The 23,380-nt window shown below is 40.2% G+C and overlaps 1 protein-coding gene across 2 annotated transcripts in view; it reads right to left on the reverse strand.

The window, feature by feature from the left end:
- LOC108162126 (discoidin domain-containing receptor 2) overlaps positions 1-23,380 on the reverse strand; it is a 156,055-nt gene that overhangs the window by 99,076 nt on the left and 33,599 nt on the right. For both annotated transcript variants that reach the window (XM_017296703.2, XM_017296706.2), the window contains exons 2-3: positions 20,273-20,751; positions 9,965-10,070 (exon numbers count right to left, since the gene is read on the reverse strand). In XM_017296703.2, the coding sequence (XP_017152192.1) occupies positions 9,965-10,070; positions 20,273-20,645 (479 nt within the window). In that variant the 5' untranslated portion in view covers positions 20,646-20,751. The remainder of the gene's footprint in view (positions 1-9,964; positions 10,071-20,272; positions 20,752-23,380) is intronic.

Raw genomic sequence — 23,380 nt, forward strand, 5'->3', positions numbered from 1 at the left:
CTGTTCAGGTACCCAATGTAGTTCTTCATCTTATGGATAGATTAGGGGACCATTTAGATCGCCATAAACCTCAGCTTCCACACACTATTGCTGTCTATCCCTCAATTTCTATGGAAACATAGATAAATCTAAGAATTTAATCATGAAAATTGAGTAGAAGATAACATTCCTTAACTTTGGGAAACTGTATTTTTGTTATATAAAGAAATTGGAGTTATATTTTCCTCACGTAGATTTCTTAACCCCCCTTTTAACCCCTTCCTTTGGCAGCTATATCTTTCCCAACAAAAATGACACACACTTTGCATGCGACAGCGACCCCAAAGATTCAACCCAATTGAGGGGCATTCAGGCAGCAAATTGTTGTCTGGTTTTATGGCGCGCATGCGTAACCATCAGCAGAGGCAGCAGAGGCAGAGGCAGGCACAAAGGAGGCGCACTGGTCGCGTAGTTAAATTTAAATACCCGCCAAGCAAATAGCAAAAGGCAATGTTTGCCTGCCGGTAATTGAAAGGCAAACAGCAGACGGCAGACGGCGAGAAGACCCCAGAGAAGACCTGCCAGAAGACCTGGAAGAAGACTGAAAGACTGCGCATGTGCAACGCAACGCAATGCAACGCAATGGATTGGACATTGGACAACTCAATTGAGGGGAATGGGGGCCTATTTGCCTTAGATGTTGGCTCTGACGACTGCTGCTTGGGCCTGGCCTCTGTGTGTGTTTGTAGAAGACGTTTTCACTCTTTCAACTACTTGCAACTGCAACTGCAACATCTTCAGCAGAGAAAGAGACAGAGAGAGAGAGAGATATACTGTAAACAGTTACAGCTTCTTGTCTATTTTTATTTGGTCAAGAGCGATGTTTGTGAGCCAAGCCAGAAAGAAAGCCCTATTTAAACAGCTGCAGGTGCAGCTAAGAGAAAAGTTGTGAGAGTTGCGGTCTCGCTATTTGGTATTTGGGGAATTCTTTGGGGTTTTTCACGGTTCAGATGTGGAATATAAGGCGGTTTTTGGTGATTGATGCCACCGCTTGAGGCAGCAAAGGAAAATACAAATAAAAAATGATCAAAATTTCATTAGGATTCAGTTTTTCCTCAGTTAATATTTTTTTTCTACATCTGAAACCAAGTTCCTCTACTTTCACCGTCCCTAGAAGTCTCTCTGCCACAACATTCTTCACTACATTTTTGCTTAAAGTTCGCTGGACGCCAGCTGCCGTGTCCTGGCATTCAGGCACCTCCTGATGTAATTTTCTTGGAATTTTCCTTAACTTAAGAGAGGGCGTCCTGCCCTGCCTGTCTGCATTTGTTTACCTGTACTTCGAAAAGAGGCGAAGGAAGGAAACGAAGAGGAATTCCTGGCAAAATATAATGAAAGTAACCCCACAGTGTGTGCGTTTTTAATAAATGAAATTAATAAAACATGTTGTCGTCGGAGAGGATTCATGCCTTCCTTTCACCTTTCTCCGGCCTCTAGTGTTTCGTTCTTTATTAAATAAAAGTCGAAGCAAATTTGCTTTCATTCAATTAACTCGAGATTCGGGCAACGGAGTAAGGATTTAAACTCCTGTCTCCTGCCGTATCGTTTTAAGGACAGCCCAAATCAATGTCCCCCCCAGAAAGGATGTTGAATGTGTGGCAAACGAAGAAATTCAATAAAATGTTATAAATAATTCAATAAGCAATGAGGAAAACCATCCAGCTCCAAGTGAAAGTTCTCCCTCCCCCTCTCTCTCTCTCTCTCCTTTGGCGATAATCAGTGGAAGAGAAATGCCAAACCGTTATCAAAATTCGAATTCCATGACGCCAAATGGCCGAAAGCCCCCGGCATTAAATCATAAAAATTGACTCATTTGTAACATAAAAAGCACATTAACACATTAGGGGATGCCAATGCCCATGCCCCGGCCCCACTCAGTGGCGGAGGGGGGGGGGGGGGGGGGGGGAACACTGCTGACAGCTGAAGCGAAACAAAGTCGAAATCGTTGGCAGTGGAGGCGCCATCAAATATTCCCAGGGCCAAGTGCCACAGCGAGAGAGTGGGAGAACGAGAGAACTAGCGGCGGCAATAACACGAGGAAAATATAGTCGAGGATACACAAAGGGCAATGGGGATAAGGATACCCGAGATGGAGATGGCAGCGTGATAGGAAAAAATTTGGTCTCAGAGATTGATTGGGATTTGCTAGGAAAATATAAGAAAAGATGATAGAGATAACCGTGGGTTTATTAGACAATAGTAATATATCGAAAAATTATATTTTTCGGGCAATATTTATCTGTTTTTCATAGATTTGTATCGATTATCGGTTCACTTCCTATATTTTTTGACTTTCCCAAATATTAATTGATTTGATAATTATCGGTATTTCTCGAAAAGTATCAATAGTTTTCGATAAATTTCGATATTTTTGGTAACTAGCAATATTTATCGATTTTTCATAGATGCGTATCGATGTGGTTGGATTTTAATTGGTTCTATTCCGATATATTTTCTATTCAGGCAATTATTAATTTATTGTTTCGATAATTATCGATATTATTCGATATTTTTGGATATTTTTCGATAATTATAGACATCTTTCGGTAGTTATCGATATTTTGAACCCTATATTTTTATATTTACGGATTTTTATTTTATATCGATTTTTATCGATTATTTACCGTCAATTAGCAACATAAAATATCATTTTATGTTTTTTTAAATATAATTTTATATGTACTCTATGTTTATCGATCTTTATCGATGATGAATAGATATTTTTTTTATTTATTTCGATTTATTTTTATCTTAACACTTCAATCAATTTTTTATCGAGAAATTATCGATCCCTAATTCATGTATAAGCCACAAGGCATTAAAGCCTCTCCCAAATGAACTGCCTCGCACTGCCTCACGCACCACGCTGCCATCTCTGAACGCACAAAGGGCACACCCGCCCCCCCACTCCGCGGTGGCAATCAATTCAATCGGGCAGACATTAAGCGCTGAAGCGCTGAAACGCAGAGCATTGCTGGCCCCGCAGCAAAAGGCGCAAAACCAAATCAAACATTAATGCAATAAAATGGAAAACGCGTTAACAACAATTGCCTCAGTGGCCAGAGAGAACGAACTCCGATGGCAGTGGCAGCACATGGCAATCAGTGCAGAGAGAAAGGATCTGGTAGCCTGCTGCCTAAAAGTAGACTATTCCAAAAGCGAAAATCAATGCCACTGACAGGCCCCCAACAACAGCAACAACAACAAAAGGGACTCAGTGAGCGACAGCCACAGCCACAGCCACAGCCACAGAAGCGCCAGCCAGTGAAGGTAGCATCTGATGTGCGTGTGTGTGGGTGGGTGGAGTGCTAGGGCGTAACCCCCGCCTCTGGTTGTTTGTGGCAACATGGAAGCATGTCCTTCTGACTTTAACAGCAAAGGCAAATGCTGCATGCAGCAGCGTCTAATGCGGCAATTACGGAGTGAAGATACGACGAGGGGAAAACGATGCGGTATGTCCCCAGGTGGGGGGAGGGGGAAGGGACTACAGCTGTTTGTTTGGGAGGAGGAGGAGAACGGTCCTGATTTCTGGTCTGGTATCAACCCAAAGATGAATGAAATCTGCACATAAATCGAGTCTTCGAAATGGATTGATACCTCAAGGCCTTAACCTTTAAAACTCCCACCAATTCTTAGAATCTTTTTAGCTCAAACAATCTACTGCTGCAGTCCATATTCCAAGCCCTACCTTCCAAACGTTTTTCTCTATAAATCTATTAAGCTCTGGGGCTCTACAGTCTGCCATTCCAGAGGCAAATCTCTCTGAAATCAAACCCAAATCTCTGCCAATCCCTGACCAAATCCCACGACATCTATTGACCTCTGTATTGACCCTCCAGCACAGCATCAGCCAAGCGGCACTGATTAATAAAGTTAAATGACTTATAAGTCCATTAAACAAACTTCTCCATTCTGGCGTTAAGGAAAAATGCCAAAGAAATTAGCGAACGGCAGGAAAATGAAGAAAATGCCAAAAGAAAATACACAAAAAAAAAAAAAAACTCAAGAAAAAACGTCTGCAACTGATTGAAATACACATCAGGAGGGGGCTGGGAAAACAATTGCAAAACACAGAGTTTTTGGGGGAGAAAAATGTAAAGGAAAACTAGAGGAAAAACTACGAGTAGAGGAGTACGATTACATCAAATTGCGATGGCAGCCGTGTGGCATGCAATAAGCAGAAATCAATTGACCCATTTGCTATATGTTCCGTGAAGAGCAAATCAAAAGGAAAGGAACCCCCCCCCTCCCCAACCCTACCGCCAAAAAAAAAAAGAGGTCCCCAAACGGAGAGCCCCAAAGCCACCCCAAAGGAACTCTTCAAAAGCGAGGAAAACCAAAGCAGAAAGTGGATTGTTTTCCTGACCCCGCCGCCCCCCCCATCCCACCCCCCCCCCCCCCCCCCCCCCCCCCCCCCCTTCACCGCCAACAGATTTCTAATGACAGCGTGAAAATCGACAAATCAATGCATTTTCCTTTATTCAAGTTCTGCTGTGGGAAAATGAAAAGCTGCATTTTCATATGCGCCAATGCACACCAGAGAAAACCACAGGAAAAACAAAAGGAAAAGTTCACTTTTTCCAGGCCCTAGAATTTACAACGTTTTTCAATCAATTCGAAAGAGGAATAGGAATCGATGTGGTGTGGGGTGGGGCGGGGTGGGGCGGGGCGGTGCGTGTGGGGCAGACAGGAGTTAAGGGTTAGGGGTTACGGGTTTCTGAAGTTAGTGTCAAAGTCAATGTGTAATGTGAATGAAAATGTGAAATGTGAATGCGAATGCGACCAAATGTCAATGTCGTCTCAAAGATAATGTTGTTTGTGTCTGTCTGTCTTTCCGTGGAGGGGTTCCATTGGAGTCCTAGATGTGTCTGGCAGTCGAAGGAGTGTCTGTGGCCATCAGTTCATATGATTTAATGCCGGATAGTACTTTATCAAACTTCTGTTTAAAGTAGTTTTTGATTGAGGCATTGAAAGGAAAGTTTCTATGTGCAATTTCCATAATTTATAGAGAAATAATTTATGGGAAGAGCACATAGGAAAAGGTCTTTAAAGCTCCTTTAATTTAAGGGATTTAAACAAAAATTTCAACCAAAAGGTATTTTTTTTTTGCTTTTTTTTTATATAAACTTTTAATATGTTATAGAGAAATAATTATTGGGAAGAACAGGTATTTAAAGCTAATTTAGTTTAAGGAATTTAAAAACCAGAATCTATTATTTTTTTTCCCTTTTTTTATATGATTTTTAATATTTTATAGAGAAATAATTTGTGGGAAGAACAAATAGGAGTAGGCTTTTAAATCTGCTTTAGCTTAAGGGATTATTTTCGAAACTTTTCAACGAAAATTTAGTTTTTTTTTTTGCCTTTTTTTATATAAATTTTTAATATTTTATAGAGAAATAGGCCTTTAAAACTCCTTTAGCTTAAGGATTTATTTTTTTTAATTTTCAACCAGAATTTATTATTGTGTTTGGCCTTTTTTTAAATAATTTTGATTTTTTTTCGTATACATTTTTGAATTTAATATTTCACTAATTTTTTAAAAGTTCTTTTTATTTTTCTCTAACGATTTTTTAAAGAACTCTCCCCTTTTTATTTATTATTATTAGTATTATTTTCAATTATTTATAAAGAAATAATTTGATTTTTAAAATATGAGGAATGATCTTAAAAACTCCATAATTTTAAATCAATTTTGGAGCTTTTTTCGGGTGCATAACGCAGCTTTGAAAAGTTTTTTTTTATAATTAAAGCGTTCATTATTATTAAGCCATTTCTAAAAATTTTATGGGCACAATATTCAGCTTAAACAATTAATTTTTAGAGCACTTTTAAGTCACATTTTTCATGATTTAGCAAGTAAATTTTTCATTATTTTCCGTGCCATAAATAACTATTTCTAAGAAAAGTTCAAAGAACTTCCACACTATATTAAATTCTTTACACATTTTTCACCATTTTCTACAATTTTCGAGGAATATTTCCGGGAAAAAACTTCTCCACTTCCTTTATGAAACATCGAAAAATTTTGTTCCCCAATTTTTTCAAAGCATAGATTATTTTAAGCAACACTTTAGCCTAAATTGCTTCAATTATCCCCAAAATATAAAAAAAAAACCGGTAGCAGCAGCTACCATTTCCCACATGTACTCCTGGCCTGCCTCCGGTTAATATTTATGTGCAGCCTACATTTAGGCGCTTGGCAGTGGCCCCTGTCGAAAATAACTCAACTGTCAAAAATTTATGCCAAACACATACGCAACGGGGCAGTGGCAAGGGAAAATGGTTCGTGATGCGTGTGAGTGAACGGGCAATAGAGAGAGGGAGAGAGACAGAAGGTGCCATAGAGACAGAGAGAGAGAGAGAGTGAGAGAGGTAGTAAAAAGAGTGATACAGAGAGAGAGGGAGAGGAAATGCCATGAGTGAGTCGCATATTTTCATTAGAAGACATCCATCAAAATTCACGCATGAATTTTATGGACTTTCTCCCACGCACACACACATGAAATGACAACCGAAATAACGAACAAACCCACACAGTCGCGTTTTTCCACCTATGAAAAAAGTATAAATAAAGAAAGTTTAGCCCCCCAAAATATTTATAGAACCCCCAGCACTGCAATCCTTGTAGAAAATCCTTAGTTTAAGGAAACCCTAGCAAAAAAAAAAACAAAACAAGAAGAAATTACAAAAAAAAATAGGCAAAGAGTTTTTGGTCACGTAAGGAGCTCATAAAGAATGGGGCGATGGCATAATTTGCACTCTACTGGCTTCTTGGCTATTTCGCTATTGTTTTTCGTTACCCCCCTTCCGCTCCCCTCCAGCAGCAATTCGGGGCGCCAGAAAGTAGGCTATATTCCAAATTTTTCGGTAATAAGTTTTGTACCGCTGCCAAGTGGCCTAAAAGCATGCCATAAATCGTTGCAAAATATAGAACTTTGAGGATGGAGAGAAATTAACTTTCTTTCTTGCTTTCTTTCTTTCGCCTGTCTGTGTGTGTGTGTGGCTTTAACCCCTTGTTCATATATGAAACTTTTTCATTTCCATCATATGAGAGAAAGTGAATTTCACTCAATCTTTTGTGACTTTCATTTCTCTACCACTTCCCCCGCTCTGTGTCTTGCTTTTTGCCAGTCTTTTGACTGTATCTCTGGCTTCCCCCGAATCTCTACTTCCTTCTTTTCCCCTCCGTATATCGCTCTCTCTCTCTCACTCTTTGGCCAAAGGCAACCTTTTTTCATTTGTAATAAAATTCATATGACTTTGGCGCATGTTTAACGTTAAACTCCAGGTCCGTACTCCCTCTCCCTGCCCCCGCTATCATATGGTGGAGAGAAGGCCCATCATTAGGCCCGGGCACGCACATTTCGGTACCGGCAGTCACTGGGCGCCACATGCAAAACGCCATGTGTGACATTTTTAGTACCAAACATTTGTTTTGCGCACCGGAGACGCCGCCACTGCCACTGGCCCTTCGCAGGGTAAGGTAGGCGGCTCAGAGGGGGGGTGGGGTGCCCCCAGGAGATTGGGGCAGTAGTCAACACGTACCAGGGCACCGCCATGGACGTTCGCCTGTCGCCTGTCGCCCTGTCGTTCGTTTCGTTTCGTTCTCGACTGTCGTTTGGTCGCTTTTTCTGTTGACTTTGCATAATTTTATTGCTTTTCTTTTATTTTTATGCGAGTGTTTTCTCTCCCCCTTTTGGCCCCATCCCCACCCTCGGCGGGGGGGCGACATTGACATTATAATCAATATTTCTGTTACTCCAGTCATACATTTTCCCTCCGTGTGTATTTCAGGTTTTTGCTTGGGAAAACGAAAGGAGTCTTTGCTTACATTTTCCTGCTGTTTTATGCATTTCATTAGGGGTATGCCTCCACTCTTTGAGCACAGATACCATCTATATTTCCTACTAGATATTTCTCTGGTTTTGTTTGCTTTAGAAATTATAGTAAAAATCATAAGAAAAGTAATCCTATTTCTTTTTGTTATCGCAACTAATATTTCCATAGATTTTTCATCATTTTTCACTTCACTCTCCCAGCCGCCTCCTCCTCCTGCGGTCATTTGGTTAACTTTTCAATTTTTATCGCAGATTTTCCATCAAATATTATACCCAAAAAGTTCTATATTTTATGGCTTGTTTTGTTTCCGGCTAACGTTAACCGAATGTCTGATGGAAAATAGGGAAAACTTTCAGCCAAAGTTGCTTGTTGTCTTTTTTTTCGTTTTTGTATGACGGTATTCTGTGGTGGGGCTTTCCCCTCGGTGTTTGCTTTGCGGCACACATTCCGAAAATGATTTTAGTGCCTCGTAAAAATGTTTTATAAAGAGAGAGGGAGCCAGAGTTTATTACAGAATGTATGATGTTGGCATTATGCATTATATATTCATGATCTGTTCTGGGCAGTCCTTGACTTTGCGAATAATTACCCATGAAAATTCCTTCCCCCGTCCCTTTTTTCTGGCAAATAAATGTCAGCAGAATATATACGTATGTACGTAATGTCGGCCCCATAAGTTGTATCATTATTCTCCCTCTTGATGGTGGCTGTAAACTCATTTTTGCATGTGCTGTTTTCTTGTTTTCTCTGGGCTTTAATTTATGTCATTTGTGTGTTTTCACTGTTTCTCTGTTTTTGTGACATAAAGGCATTTAAACACGCCATAAAATAATTCATAATAATAATAATTTAACATGTACAAAGGCAGGAAACAAGACACAGGCCAGTATCCTTCTCCTCCCTGTCGACCCTTCTATAAAAACATACATCATCCTCATATTACGAGTCAAGAAATTGCAATAGATCATGGCTGTTTATCACACATTTACAGCCATCACATGTGACACGCTTTTTGTGTGTACGGAAGGATATTTCGAATGTTTTTTTGCTTTTTAGAGGCAGAAATTTTGATTAGTTTGTGGGGTTTTAGGGGATTAAATGAGGCACTTAAAGGATTTATAGATGGTATTTAAGCACGAGCCTTAAACTTAGAACTAAAATTCAAAATATTTTCTTTTGATAGAACTTTAAATATCAGGATTTATTTTACAAAGAACTACCATTTGGTGGGTATTTTAAAAAAATGTTCCTAAATATATCTTAAAAAAAATATTAACAAGAAAAATCCTTTAAGGTATTAACTAAAGGTTTAACTAATAAAAAACTATAACTATGCAGAAGAAATAGCACATTTTCATTTTTTCAACATAATATTGAAAGATTCTTCATTATTCGGCTTTTATCCCACAAAAATTGGCATGTTAAAAAGAAAAACACGCATCCGTATTATTTTAAATATTCCGGTCCTAAATACAAACACAATAAAATTAAATAGAATTTATTTTTACCTAGATATAAATTAAAACGAATTTTTAATAAATTAAGAGTGAGAAATTTGAAAATAAATATTTAAATAGGAAAAAAAACAAAAAAACTTGTAGCAAATATTTTAATTTATAAATCAAAAAGAATTTTTAATAATTTAAAAGTAAGACCAATAAAATTAAATAATAAATAAAATAAAATAAGAAAATAAACATTAAACTTGTGGGAAATATTTCCAATATTAATGTATAATAAAAATACATATAAAAATATTTTAATTAAATATGAAATATTTGTATTATCAATACGAAATATATTTTGAAATCAATTATTTTCATATAAATCACGAAATGTAAGGAAGACATTTCTTTGTTTTTACACTGTCCACTCTCGGAGCAGATCTTTTGGTAAACATTTCTTAAGCCTAAAACATTAAATCTTTATATTTCAGGGCTTTTTTCCCCGGGTTCATTGTTGCATAATTCTATTGAATGGTTTCTGTGATGCAACATTGTTTGAATCTCCTTCATTCCATCAACCATTCCAAAAACATCTTTTATCTTTTAGAATCTCTTGAAAATATCTTGTCTCGTCTTACCTGGCATGTTGTGGCCCCACATTTCCCATATCGTGGGCCGAGCTGGCGCTTATTTGAAAATCGGCAATGGCGCCAGACTCCATGCCCAACGGTTGCTTGCAGGTTCCTAAAAGAAGAAAACACACAAACAAAAGATGAGATAAGATGATGTAATGATGAAAAATCTTTGATAATTATAATGATATATGCGACCCACATAGAAAAAAAACCCCAAAGAAAAATATCAAAATTATAGATATCATAGAAAAATCATAGAAAAACAAATGATTCCCTCCATTCACCTGTCGAAATTGAATGAATAAATTAATTAAACCAAAGACAAAAGGGCAGGCCACAAATTGGAAAGAAGAGATACAAAGATACAAAGATACAATCTCTCTATCTTGGACTTTCAGCAACTCAATTTCCATTTGCCATCAATCTGTTGAGTGGAGAATGCATGAAAAGCGCAATTATCATTTCCATCCCACTTGAAGAATGACTGTGGGCCCCACCAGCCAGCCAGCCTCCATCTGCACAGCCCCAAGAGACCGCGAAAGGGTCATGAATAGGTCGTTGAGACATTGCCATCATCATCATCATCATCATTGTTTCTGCTGCTGCCTGCTGGCTGCCTGCTTCCACAAATATTCTTCTGCTTCAAGAATATTATCATTCAGTGAATAATTAGATGCAATCAGTCAGTGCTTAAGCACCATAAGTCAAAGCCACACAGCCATAGCGGAGGGAAAAACTAGACAAAGGTCAGGGCCCCTCCCACAAGGGGCAGAGGCAGAGGGCGAAGATACTTGACAGTCCAATCGCGCCATCTGCAGATATGGATACTCTACCACAGACCCCCAGACTCCAGACCCTACTCCAGCCAGACGCAGACCCTTCTTCTTCAGCATCTTCTCGGTGTTGTAGTTTCGTTTTACAAAAACCATCGAAGATCTCTCGAGCTTTCGTCTCTGTGCTCTTTTTGGCAGAGTGGCCTTTAGAAAAGCGAGGGATGCTTGAAGAGTTTCTGTGAGGGAAACGTGAGAGGGTTTTCTTATAAGTTTTGAGGGTTTATTCATTCATAAAAGTAATTGTAAGCGAAGCTCTTAGTAAAATGAGAGACAGTATGCAGATTTTTGTAGAAGAAAGCATACCGTCTTAGAACAGGAATGATCATAAGGAGATCTTCCTTCTGAGAGTTTATTCAGAAATCATTAGGGCAACGGATATGAAGGATTTAGCTATAGAGAACCCTTGGAACTATTGGAGCACTTAAAGATTTATTTATCAAACATTTTGTCAAAGATTGGACCTTAAGATCAGTAACCGATTGGGTTTGGGGGGCAGCATCAGTAATATCAATTGAATTTTGACCTTTTTTATGCTCATTTTTAGAACTAATCTAATTCCTATGCGAAAACGTTGTAAAAGATCCCTCTTCTCTAAATAGATCCTAAGATGAGTGTAAAAACGATCGGAGGGTTCTGTCTTGTGAGAATTCAAGCAGGGATCATTGTAGAAATGGAACTATGGATCCTAATGAATACTACGATTAATAGATGGGAATATTTTTTCAAACTAGTTTTGATGAATCCACTTGAAAAGATCATTCCGTTCAATACGTTTGTGGTTTCAAAGTTGGAACTGGCTCTGAGATCTTTATAGGAATACTTATTTCTATTGGAACGGATCTATGATAATGGGAGATCTCTCTAATGCAATTTCCTACAATATATAGCTATAAAATAATGCCCAGAATGATCCGTAAGATCTCCCCTATCATCGTTCTCTATATTTATGTACCCCAGACTCCTCCCACTGGCCCTTTGACCCACACTTTTCCGAACTGCTTCCCGTTTTAGCCATTCTTGCAGTCTTTCAGCAGTTGTGAAAACTCATTTAGCCAGAAAAAAAGGGGAAAAACGCAATTGCTTAATTATCGACAAGACAGACAGACAGGCGGAGAGACGGAGGCAACGACAGCTGAAGGAACTTTGGCAGTAAATTGTTGCAATCACTCAAACACCCCACCCCAACCCCGTCGGGGGAAACCCCCACCCACACTCGTAATATCTATGACATATTGAAGCTCATAAATTATTTTTAATTATTGGAAAACGAAACGAAAATGGGGGAGCCAAAACTACTATAGAAAAGGGGGGAAAATGGGGCGAAAATGGGTCGAAAGTGTTTCTCTATTTAGAGGAAATTGATGGATATGCCAGCGCTTTTCAATTATGAGGATCGGATCCCTGCCCCCATCCGCCGATTGAGAGGTGGAAAATCAAAGGAAAGCTAAACAAATATGCCAGAGAGAACACATCTCTTCTGGAGGGAAAACAAATAGGGGGAAAAACTTTCGACGGTGCAAAATGCAAAACTACAAAGTGAAAAGTAAACAACGCACGCGGACCAGGCTGCAGGGAAAACTCCTTCCAATTGTTGCTGCTGTTGGCGCAAAGTTTTTGCACAAAATAAATTGCGCAAAATTTAATTAACTGCCACTTGAGTGCATGGGTGAAAAACGGGACTGGGGACGGGAAGGGGGGGGGGGGGTCCTGGGGTTCTGTTCTGTCCGCTGCAGCCCTCCGCGCGTGTGTGTGTGTGCGATAATCATAATTCAAAGTTCTCCTCTCTCTTTGGGGGCGGCATTGGGAGTGTGTAAAACACAAACAAAATGCTTGAGAGAAAACACCGCGAAACTTTATGAAAATTGAAAATTGCACAATTTTACAGTTCAATGCTGCAGCGGGTGTGGCGCGTGGGCGCGGGGGCACGGGCCATAAGCCATGGAAAATTGCTAACAAACATTTCACGGGATACACTTTCATATGCAGTACAGAAGATGGCTTGATAAAGCGGTTAGACAGAGAGAGAGGGAGAGAGAGGGGGAGACTGGAGTGAGATTTCCCCCTGGAGGGATTATCCAACTTAATTAAGCGCTAAACCGCGGGAACACAAGAAACATGAGTAGATTGTAAGGAATATTGTGCCTTGAAGTATGTGTATCTGTCAGATAAGAATTAGTCTGGGACTCCCGAGGGTTTCTGCCACTTTATACGGATCTAAATGCATTCAAAACAAGTCTAAAAACTAGCTGGAGAGCTACTTTCTCAGAGTATCTGCAATTTCACCAATGGATAGACTCCCCTTAGAGTTTTTGAGCTATAAAGAGGAGCCACAAAGGGCGCTGTAGCGGGTAAAAAGTTTCCGAGCGACCGAAACAGCGCGAGCGGGCGAAACAGCGAAAACAAAAACGCGCCAGAAACGCGCTTAATGACGCGTATCTGCTGGCGCTCATAAACAACAAAAGCAACAAGGCGTGCTTTATGGGCAGGACGCCGACGGCGACGCCGATGAACGAACGAACTTTTGGCCATGGTTCGTTGAGGCCGAAAGTAAACGGTGTGGTGTGGTCCGGCCAAAGGGATCCCCGATACCCCCCCTCCGATACCCGATCCCCGGATTCGAGTAGAAATTGTGTTAACAAATTACGCACGCATTTTAATTGCCCATTCGAAATGGGGTGTGTGCGGGGGCTGGACTGGACTGTTGTGTATCTCACGGATGCAATTAAAAAAGTAGCTGTCGGACCACACAACCACCGACCAAAGCGAATGAACTGTGGAAAGGAGCTCTCTCTCTCCCTCTCTCCCTCTCGCGCTATCTTCGCTGACGTGACAAACATCTAACATGCAACATTAAACATTCAAATAACCGATAGATACAGATGTTCGAATGGTGTAAATGGGGTATTCGTTAGAGAGGAGTGCGTGAGGGGGAGGGGCATGTCGTGTGATATGGAAATATAAGATGGAAATATATCTTAGTGCATAAAATAGGAGGATTTTTGGTAATATCAAGCGATTGAAGATGCATCAAAGGCAACATCCTCGGGCCATGACCCGTGGAAGTTTTCTGCGTCAGAACTCCAGCTTCGAAAACACTCACTCTATATATTCACGAATATTCAAATGAAACCCGCGAATAATTATCGTTTCATGGAAGGATCTCTCTTGAGGGCAGACCCGTTGAAGTTTTCTGTGAGAGATCCCCATTGTAATCATTCATTAAAAACATTAAATATTAAATATAAAACAATAATTAATGCGTGATTAAAAAACCTCCCCCCTACAACACTTGTCACGCGTCCATCCCTAGACCGGAGCACCAGATGCAGAGGCCACTGTAGATATGGTAATAAATTAACATAATTTACAACCACGGGAGTATCTTAAATGCATGTCACCACCAGCCACCAGCCACCAGGCACATTGCGAGCAGGCGCGCATTCACTTTTACGCCGCTCGAGCGCTCTATCGCCGCAAACATAAATCCACTCCGATCCGAGAGGGAAACCAAAACATGTTCGATGTCTCTTCGAGGCTCTAATCGTCGCCAAGCTATCAGAAAAGTTCGGGACGAGACAGAGACTTTTTAATTTATCGCCAGAGAGCCCTGAATGCCAGAGAGTGGCTTTCGGCTTTCGGCTTTTGGTGGGTGCTAAGCTATTAATTGTTATTTAATTTTTGTTTTCCACGCGGCGACACGGCCTGTCACATCGGCTTGGCCCGGCCTGGCCGCATTGCATTCGTGGCGAATCTTATCGGATGCCAGCGATCATCGACAGTGTTGCAGCTGCACCCTGAGGCCTGCCTCGGGGACTCGAGGCCTGGAGCCTGGCCAGCAAAATTTATAGATCACTCGATCTATTGGCTCTGGAAAAATGTATATCGCAAAAAATGCAGTCATGTTTTTATGGCCAAAGCGTTAAAATGCCAAATGTTGTCGCTGTCCGAGAGAGAGAGAGACTAACTTAAAAGCCATGATTTTATGCACTTTATGTGCGGGTTAGAGGGGTTTTTGGGCTGAGGAAAAAGACACAGATTAATGATTAATTTTAATATATTTCTCGCCATTTTTTGGGAGAAGGGATATATATTTCCCAGTGGTTTTTCTCCTTTCCAAGAGTATTTCTTTCTTTTTCTACTCGCAAAAATGAAGAGCATTCCCTTATTCGATCTGAGATCTACCTGCTCTCCATGTCATGCATTTTATGCCCCACAAGTTGCCGGCTGCATGGTAGCGGACGGACGCCTTAAGTGCCGCTACTAACTACAACTTCACCTACATAAACCGTTGCGATCCACTTCGCTGGCTGCTGCCCCAACGGCAAGCGGCAAGCGGCAGCTGGGAGTTTAGTGTCGCATTTACTTTTGATTGCCACCGAGTGGTGCCACCGGCACATGGAGATTTCCATGCTGCTCTGCAGCTCTGCAGCTCCAAATTACATGCATTGCTGCAGCTTTGGTGTTTGGTTTATCGTGTGCTGTGTGGCCACTGTTTTTCGGGCCAAGACAACATCTAATACCAATCCATATCAGGTTTTTTTTTTGTTTCCTTCAGCGCTCCATGTGTGTGGGACTGTGGGATATTTCTGGTGCGGTGCTAGAAAGTAAAAGTGAGCCACGCATTGTGGGATATTGTGTAAATCGATGCATAAGCCACCAAGCAATTAGTTTGGGAAATTGGTTTTAGAGAGTCGCTGTTGAGAGTGGGTTGATGATTTCCATAAATTTCCCAGAGGTAAATATAGAGATTAGAGGGGCATATACTCTCATGGCATGCAATTGGATAATAGAAAACTAGTTGGGAAATGGCTTAATAAACATTAGCTCGTAATATAATTGCTGGGGATAAATGGTCTGCGAAATGCTGTGGGATAACGATTTTCAATTCCATTAATGGAAATTCACTATTTATTCCGCAAAATTAAGATTCGCCATCGATTCCCTCCACCAGCACTCTTACCATATGAGTGGAACTCCATTCTCCCTCTCGCTGCCCGAACGCTCATTTACCTATTTTGTCACTCAAATCTTTTCCCACTCTCACTTTTATTTACTCTCGGGCACTGCAATCGGTTGATATTCGTGGGAGAGCGGTGCATAGAATTACCAAAGTGCCGAGCGATCATTCACCTATGCTCTCACTCAGCAGTTTAACAGACAAGGCAGCTCATTCTCATATATGTAACAGAACTGTAAGTGATCTTAGCATCGATCGTTGCCCAAACTGCGCTTCGTCTTCCACTCTCGTTCTCATTCTCTCTCTGAGAGTGCAATGACCGAAGATTTTGCGGAACTTCTACACACGTGTGGGTGTGTGTGTTTTTATTTTTCAAAGCAGATAATTGTCGCCTCTTCCCCACACTCCGCTCACGTCATCACCTTTATGGATTCTATGGCAGTGGATGCTGTCTCTGGCTGTGGATGTTGTTGTCATACTGCTACTGTTTCTCTTCCTTTGGATTCTAATGCCACTGTGGAAGCTATTTCTTTGGTTGCGGTTTCTCTCACCTGATTACTGATCCCATAACATTTTCTAATACAAAGCACTCTTCTGTTAAGGCTATAAACCATTCCAAAACGCATTCCCTTCGTCTGGTTCTCCCACCTTTTCTTTCAGGCATTCAATTTTTCATCCACTATATTGCATCCACACCTACTTAACCCGAACCCGAGCCATCCATCCTCTCCATAGGCATCCCCCACGACTGCATTCATACTACTTGTATGTTTCCCAATCAGATCGGAGCAGAGTAGAGCCAGAGCCCCAGACACCACTTGACCTCCAATTGTTGACTGTCGCGCATTTATCAAGCGAACCCAAGAGAGAGAGGGAGACTGCGACTGCGGCTGCGACTGGGGTCTTACCTGATCTGTGGGCCACTTTTCAACGCATATTTCAGACAATTTATACGACCATTTAATCGGACCGAGCTTTAACATTATCAATTTAAATACAGCCACGGAGAGCTGGTGTGGCTTGGCATGGTAGAGTGGCAGGGAGTAATTTTTTATTTGGTCGCCGCAAAGCAATTCGAGCAACATTTCAACGCGCCTACGGTCAAATGAAATATGGCAGACGCATGCAGATATTTACGCATTTAAATAAATACAGATAAATTCGTACGGGTAGTCGTATACGTATTCACATTCGCATTCGCATATTGGAATAAACAGCTGAACCATAAGACAGAAGGCAGACCAACATCAACATGGTTTTCATTCAGCTTCCATTCATTTCCTGCTACCGTCGGTGTCGTGGCCTGGTTTTGCCCTCACTCTCTCGAACACGGAAAAGAAAAGATGATTGGCTTTGTTATACATTTTGTTTCAAAGGGAATTCGTTCTCCAGTGTGTTCTCCAGTTCTCTTTTGATTCAAGTCAAAAGGAAGTACTCTGCTTTTGGTGCAAATAATTTAACCAATCTTCGGTCGGGAGATATCTTATGTGGAACACATCAAAAAAGAGATTCTGAAAAGGGTTTGGAGCGTTGAAGTTTAAAAATGTTAAGGGGTTCATTTTAAAGAGAAATATAATAGGAAAAAATTTTTCACAGCTTCAGCACTGAACGAATGAGTGGGGGGAGGAACGTATTGACGTAGAAAATCAATGGCAAAGCTGCGTTCGTCTGTAAACACATACAACCACAAAAATTCACACGCTGCGCAAAATAATGAGATCATCCACGGTCTTGCATTGCCAGTGAGAGAGAGAGAAAGACAATGAAAGTGAGAGTGAAGCCCAGCTTCGGCCATCAATTGTGCACAGATCATTTACAATACAATTCAGCCCTCGCTCTACTGCTCTGTTCAAATGTGAATGATCTCTCGGTGCATGCTAACTCCATGCCCTCCGCTCTCCCGCGAAGTAACGCTTATTGACAGCCGATTACAATTCCAGAGAGAACGAAAGTGGGAGTGGGAGAACGAAATGAACGTTCGGCTAATCTGATGAGCAGATCTCTTTTCATCTTCTCGGCTCGCGACATTCGGCGAAAAAATTCTTAATTGCGCAATTTGTAAAGTGATTAAAAACATTAGAAAAATGGAATTAATATTCCCACAAGTATTAGGAACAATATTCTGTGATAATTTTATAGCAACAGTGTTAAAATATACAATAATATGCCCTGTGTACGTTTTAAGCTGTGGCACGGGTGTCTGTCGCTAGTCGCACGCTTTTCGCTCTATTGTTTTTGAGTGGAAATGACTTTTGCTTGCACAGGTATGTGGTTTTTCATTCATTTTCTTTTCTCCCCTTTGTATATATTTTTAAGCGTATTTCCCTATTCGATGCTTGAAAATATTGTTGCCATTTCTTTGGAGGTTCGAAAACAAGTTGGTGGCTAACGAGCCAGCGTCTCTGGGTAAAAAAACCTCTCTGGGCAACAAGATAATTTGTTATGCTCGGCAGACGAATATAAAATAACAACAAAGCCAGTGGAATCCATTGGAGGAGCCACCAGCTGTGATGGACGGGACCACACATGGACACGTGAGGCGGCTGATGGGAGCCCAGCCAGTCCGGCCAATCAGCAATGGTAATGAGCAGCGCCACAGCGGCAGAAGAGTCGGGCAGCGGAAGAGGCAGCCAAGACGCAGTCATCTATCAAAAGAGCCGCTGAGCTGCTGCTGCCTTCGATTTGGTATATCCATACATACATACAAACAAATACCTATCTATCTTTGTATCTGTATCTGAGAGTCAGAGCCACCCACTTCTGAGCCATTCGGAGCCATCATTTTTCCACCGCCCCACCTCTGGAGTTTATGCCTAACCTCATGTTTATTAATGACGTCCGATGGAGGAGTAGGAGGAGTGGGAACTGGGATCTGGGTTCTCTGGGCTTAGGGTTCGATGAGGGATCCTTGGCGCTTTGCGTAAATTTTCCGTAATTGGTTGTGGTTGAGTGCGTGCCGGTGCCGTAACCTGGCCGGTAACCCCTCCTCCCTCCTCCTTCCTCCCCCCTCCTCCAGTTATTAGTTACGGTTTTGTGTTATTGGTAAATACTTGAACAGGAGACGCTGGCCAAGACCCAAGACCCAAGAGCAAAGAGCAGGAGCCTCGACCAGGATGAGGTCCAGGAACCATGGACTAGGAGTTAGAGCCCTCATTCCAGCTTTGCGGTTGATTGACTTCCATGTTGATTGCTGAATGCAAATGCAAATTCCCTGCGTGTGTGCCGCCTCGACTATTTAGTGCAATTCAGAATTAAGTGCATCGGGGATGTTGTTCCTGCCCTAAACTGTTGCATCGTTGCATGTGTGCAATGATGCATGGACTTTGGGAAGCTTACTCCTTCCCACACCGGCTCCTTCCTCCTTCCTCCTACCTCCTACCCCATGCGATTCGTTCGTCCGTGAACCAGGCACAGAATTTTGGGTTCCACATATTCTCTCTCTCTCTCTCTCTCTTTCCTCCGATTGGCGAGTGGCTTTGTTACAGAATTTCGAATTGTGCTGAAATTTTGTATACAAAATACTCTCGTATTTTCCATAATATTTCTTTGTATCGTACCTTTTTTTGTCTTTCTTGTTGTACCTCGAAAAATGCATAAATTTTATTTCATGGGAAATGAACATATGGATTTTTTTCCCATCATTCAACGGTAAAATGTTTTGTAAACATTTTTTATTGGAAAAAGAACAACTTTTTTGGTTCTATTCGAAAATGTGCAAAACTGTGAATATGAATATTTAATGCGCAAAATAGAGTTTGTATTCGATTTCATGATGCGTTTTGAATAAACATGAATAATTATACAAAGTTTTTTTTTTTCCTTTTTTGTTTTTTTTTGTTAGGGAAAAAAATGCACTACTAATAAAACCAAGGGCAGGGTCTTCTCTAAATGTGATAATCTGTAAATATTTTTGGTGGGGAAATTATCATCGTTTGATGGGAGAAGGTTTCCAATTTTCATGTTCCACAAAGAAAAATCTATTGGGAAAATAAGTTAGATAATCTTTTACAACGAAAACGAATCATTTTCTAATTGAAAATGTATTAAAAAATCATATAAATTTACTTAAAGACTGCTTTTAGTAGAAAGGCCAGAAAAAACGAATATAGAGAGCTATTTTGTTTAAATGTTTTAATCTGTGATATTTTTGGTGGGGAAATTATCATCGTTTAATGGGAGAAGGTTTCCAATTTTCATTAGGGGACAACAAAGTACAGAAAAAACACTTGAATATGGGAAAATCTAGTAGGAAAATCAGTTAGAAGGTCGCTTACAATGAAAACGTAGCTTTTTATAATTGAAAATGTACTATTAAAAAATCACTATAAATTTATTGAAAGGACCATTTTTGGGGAAAACATATATAGAGTGCTGTTTTAACACAAACTTCAATAACTTTATTTACCCGTACCACCGTCGCAGTACAAATCTCTTGTTTAATCAACATTTTGATCAAAAATGCACATGCATAAGTAAGACACAAACACACGCCCCAAACACCTTTCCATTCGCATTACTTACCAATCTCCAATGCTGCCACGCCTCCTGATGGGGCACCGCCAACAGCTGGTGCTGCTACGGCTACTGCTGCCGCTCCTTCCGTGGCAGTGGCAGTGGCAGCTCCGATGCCAATTGCCGTTCGTGTGCTCAATAAAATCAAAGTCAGTGTCAGCCAACATAAAGTTTTATTGTTATTAACACCATGACGCTTAATGTGGCAATAACTTTTTAAATAATTTGTTGCAAAATGCCAGCACCAGTGGCACCAGGACCACCAGAAGGCGTTGTATCGGTGTCCAGATCCAGGTCCAGGTCGCGGAGGTCCTGGTACTTCCTTCTTCTTTCCTTCGTGTGAATAAATTGAATTCAATTGTTGTAATTTTATTGCTGGCATTTTGATTTTCGTTTCGTTTTATTCTCGCTGGTTTTCTATCGTTCCCTTTCGGTGTTCCTGTTCCTTTGAGTAATGCCTCACGTATTTTGCTGCTACATTTTACACTCTGCAGAAACGAAATAAAAGAAAAGAACAGGGAAATTAAGAAAAATTGTCAAGGGATATTTGCTCTACCGAGAGAGAGAGGGGGAGAGAGGGAGAATTCTCTTGTAGCCTTAATTGGCGGCAAGGCTTTAAGAATGTCGCAAGGAGGAATACATCCATAGGTCTCGTCTCGTTTCGTCTCTCTCCCCCTAAATACATCATTGTCAGCAAATTAATGTGACGTGACCTTGCAAACTGTCGCGTTTTTGTCACATGACAGCAAAGTCATGGCAGGCGGAGGTCCTCCCGCTGTCACGGCCACCACTATGGCGGTGGCGATGGTGTTGGTGGTGGTATGGGAAAGAGGGGATTCTATAGTCCCCGTCACGATTTTCCAGAGCTGAGCAAGCAGAAATTTATGTAAAATGTCAGAGACATACGACACAGAGCGTTGCTAAAACTCCCCATTCCCCTTCCTCCTGCTGGCACCTCCCTCGGCGACATGCCAAAACGTGTCAAAATACAAAAATATAAACAGCGCGAAAAACGCGCTGAACGCAAAAGCGGCAGAGAGCTGGAGGAGGACTTGGGGGTGGTCTAGGGGCTGTTTTAGGGGGAGTGCCGGCTTGATGGTTGCCCTTTTTTGGCAGCCGGAAATGCGACAGGGCCTCTGTGCTCTGGCAGTTAAACAATATTCCAAAATTTAAAGGCAAAATCCACAAGCACACAAAAAAAAAACACAAGCTAAAACTAACAGTTTTTTTCAAGCTAGATTTATGACTCGCGAAGAGTGTAGGAGAGTGTACACTGTACAGCTGTACGGGTGGTAAATGGGTGAAAGTTTGACTTGGAGAAAATGAGAATTTAGCTGATTGATGAATGGATTTGAATACTCAGAAGTTGAGTTTGCGGAATTTTACAGCGGGAAAAAAGGGGGGAAAACAGGGAATTTAATGGATGAAATGGTGGAATTTCAAACAGAAATGGGGAAAAGTAGGGGAATGCAGAACTAAAGGAACTACAAGAATGCTTGTTAGACATTTTGTATTTTATTTATGATTTATGGGGGGTCTGTAATAGCCATACCATTCTGATTGATTTTTTTTCAATGAAAATTAATTTATAAAATTTATTTATTTATTATTAATTTATTTTATTTATTATTTATTTATTTTATTTATTACTTATTTATTATATTTATTAATTTAATTAATTAATTATTTGATTAATTTTTTCTTATATTTTTGTATACATATATTTATTTTATTTGTAGATTACACGTACATATATTTGTTTTATATTATATTATTATTATTATACTATATTTATTTATTTTATATATATTCAAGTTTTTTTTCGCTCTTATGACTCGAAAATGTTAAAAAATCTTCGATTTTTCTAGAAATTTCGCTCTATGGTTAAGGAAGCGCACTGAGAAGGGGCTTATGAGGGTTTAGAAGTATTGATAACATTCTCATTTATCCATTAAAACCCCCCAAAATACCCCACCTAGGATTTTTTTTCCTATACACCATTTGCTTGTGTCTGCCAGAAGTTCCCTCGATCCCCCCTGATAGTTTTTCATCTGTTAAAAGTGTCTCTACCGGGAAAGAGGAAAAGATCAAAAGATTTCCCCCAACAACAAACACAAAGCACAATTTTCACAGGCATTTTGCCGATGCAAAAATTCACTCGAGCAATTAATAAAAATGTGGAAGAAAAAGAACAGAAAAGAAAGGAGGAAAAAGAGGACTGCAGGAGGTGCAGTGGCGGTGGCAGTGGCAGTGGCACAGGCTCTGTTCTGTTCTGTGGCGCCCACACTTCCTTTCATATGCGAAATGGCGAAATTTTACGCCAACTTCACAGTGGAAGTGGCAGCAAAGTTGCAAATGTGCCGCATTTTCCCCCTTTAGTTTTCCCTCGGTAGTTGTTGCTGTTGTCGCTATTATTAATGTTGTAGTTGTTGGTGCTGCTATGGCTTTTGTTGTTGTCGTCGGCAAAAGTCGCCAAAAATAAAAGGCATAAAATTTGTGTAGCAACAACAACAATCCGCACACTGGAAAACACTTGAATTCATAGAGGAGAGAGTGTGAGAGTGAGAGAGAGAGAGAGAGAGGGAGCATGGCAGTGAAATGAGTACACTGAGAAAAAACAAGGGTATTTGCGGATGGGTTTATAGTTTTTAATGATATTGTTTAGTAGATGGAAAATGTACATTTATAATTTTAAGGCACCTTTAAAATATTTTGGTTTTAACATTTTTAAAGATTTTATTAGCTCAAATATTTAATTTTTGAACACTTTTTAGATACTTTTTTTTAGCTTTAAATTTGTTTAAAGATTTTTCTAGTTGAAAGGACAGGCAGGAGCTTTGAAAATCTATTTTGATACATGAAAAAAAAATTTTTTTAATGTTTAAACACCTTTTAAAATATTTTAGCATGATATATTTTATGGATCTCACATTTTTAGGATCACATTAGTTTTAGTTTTTCCATTTTCGTAGTTAAAAATATGCAACATTTTTTTTTATATTTATTTAAAAAATAAAATATTTTAATTTTATAGTTAGGTTTTTAATTGACTATGGCATTAGGTCGCGATAGACAAGGAAATTATTTTAGAATTTAAATCCATGATTCCATTCTTTA

Source organism: Drosophila miranda, chromosome 4 (assembly GCF_003369915.1).
Source record: "Drosophila miranda strain MSH22 chromosome 4, D.miranda_PacBio2.1, whole genome shotgun sequence".
Taxonomy (NCBI): domain Eukaryota; kingdom Metazoa; phylum Arthropoda; class Insecta; order Diptera; family Drosophilidae; genus Drosophila; species Drosophila miranda.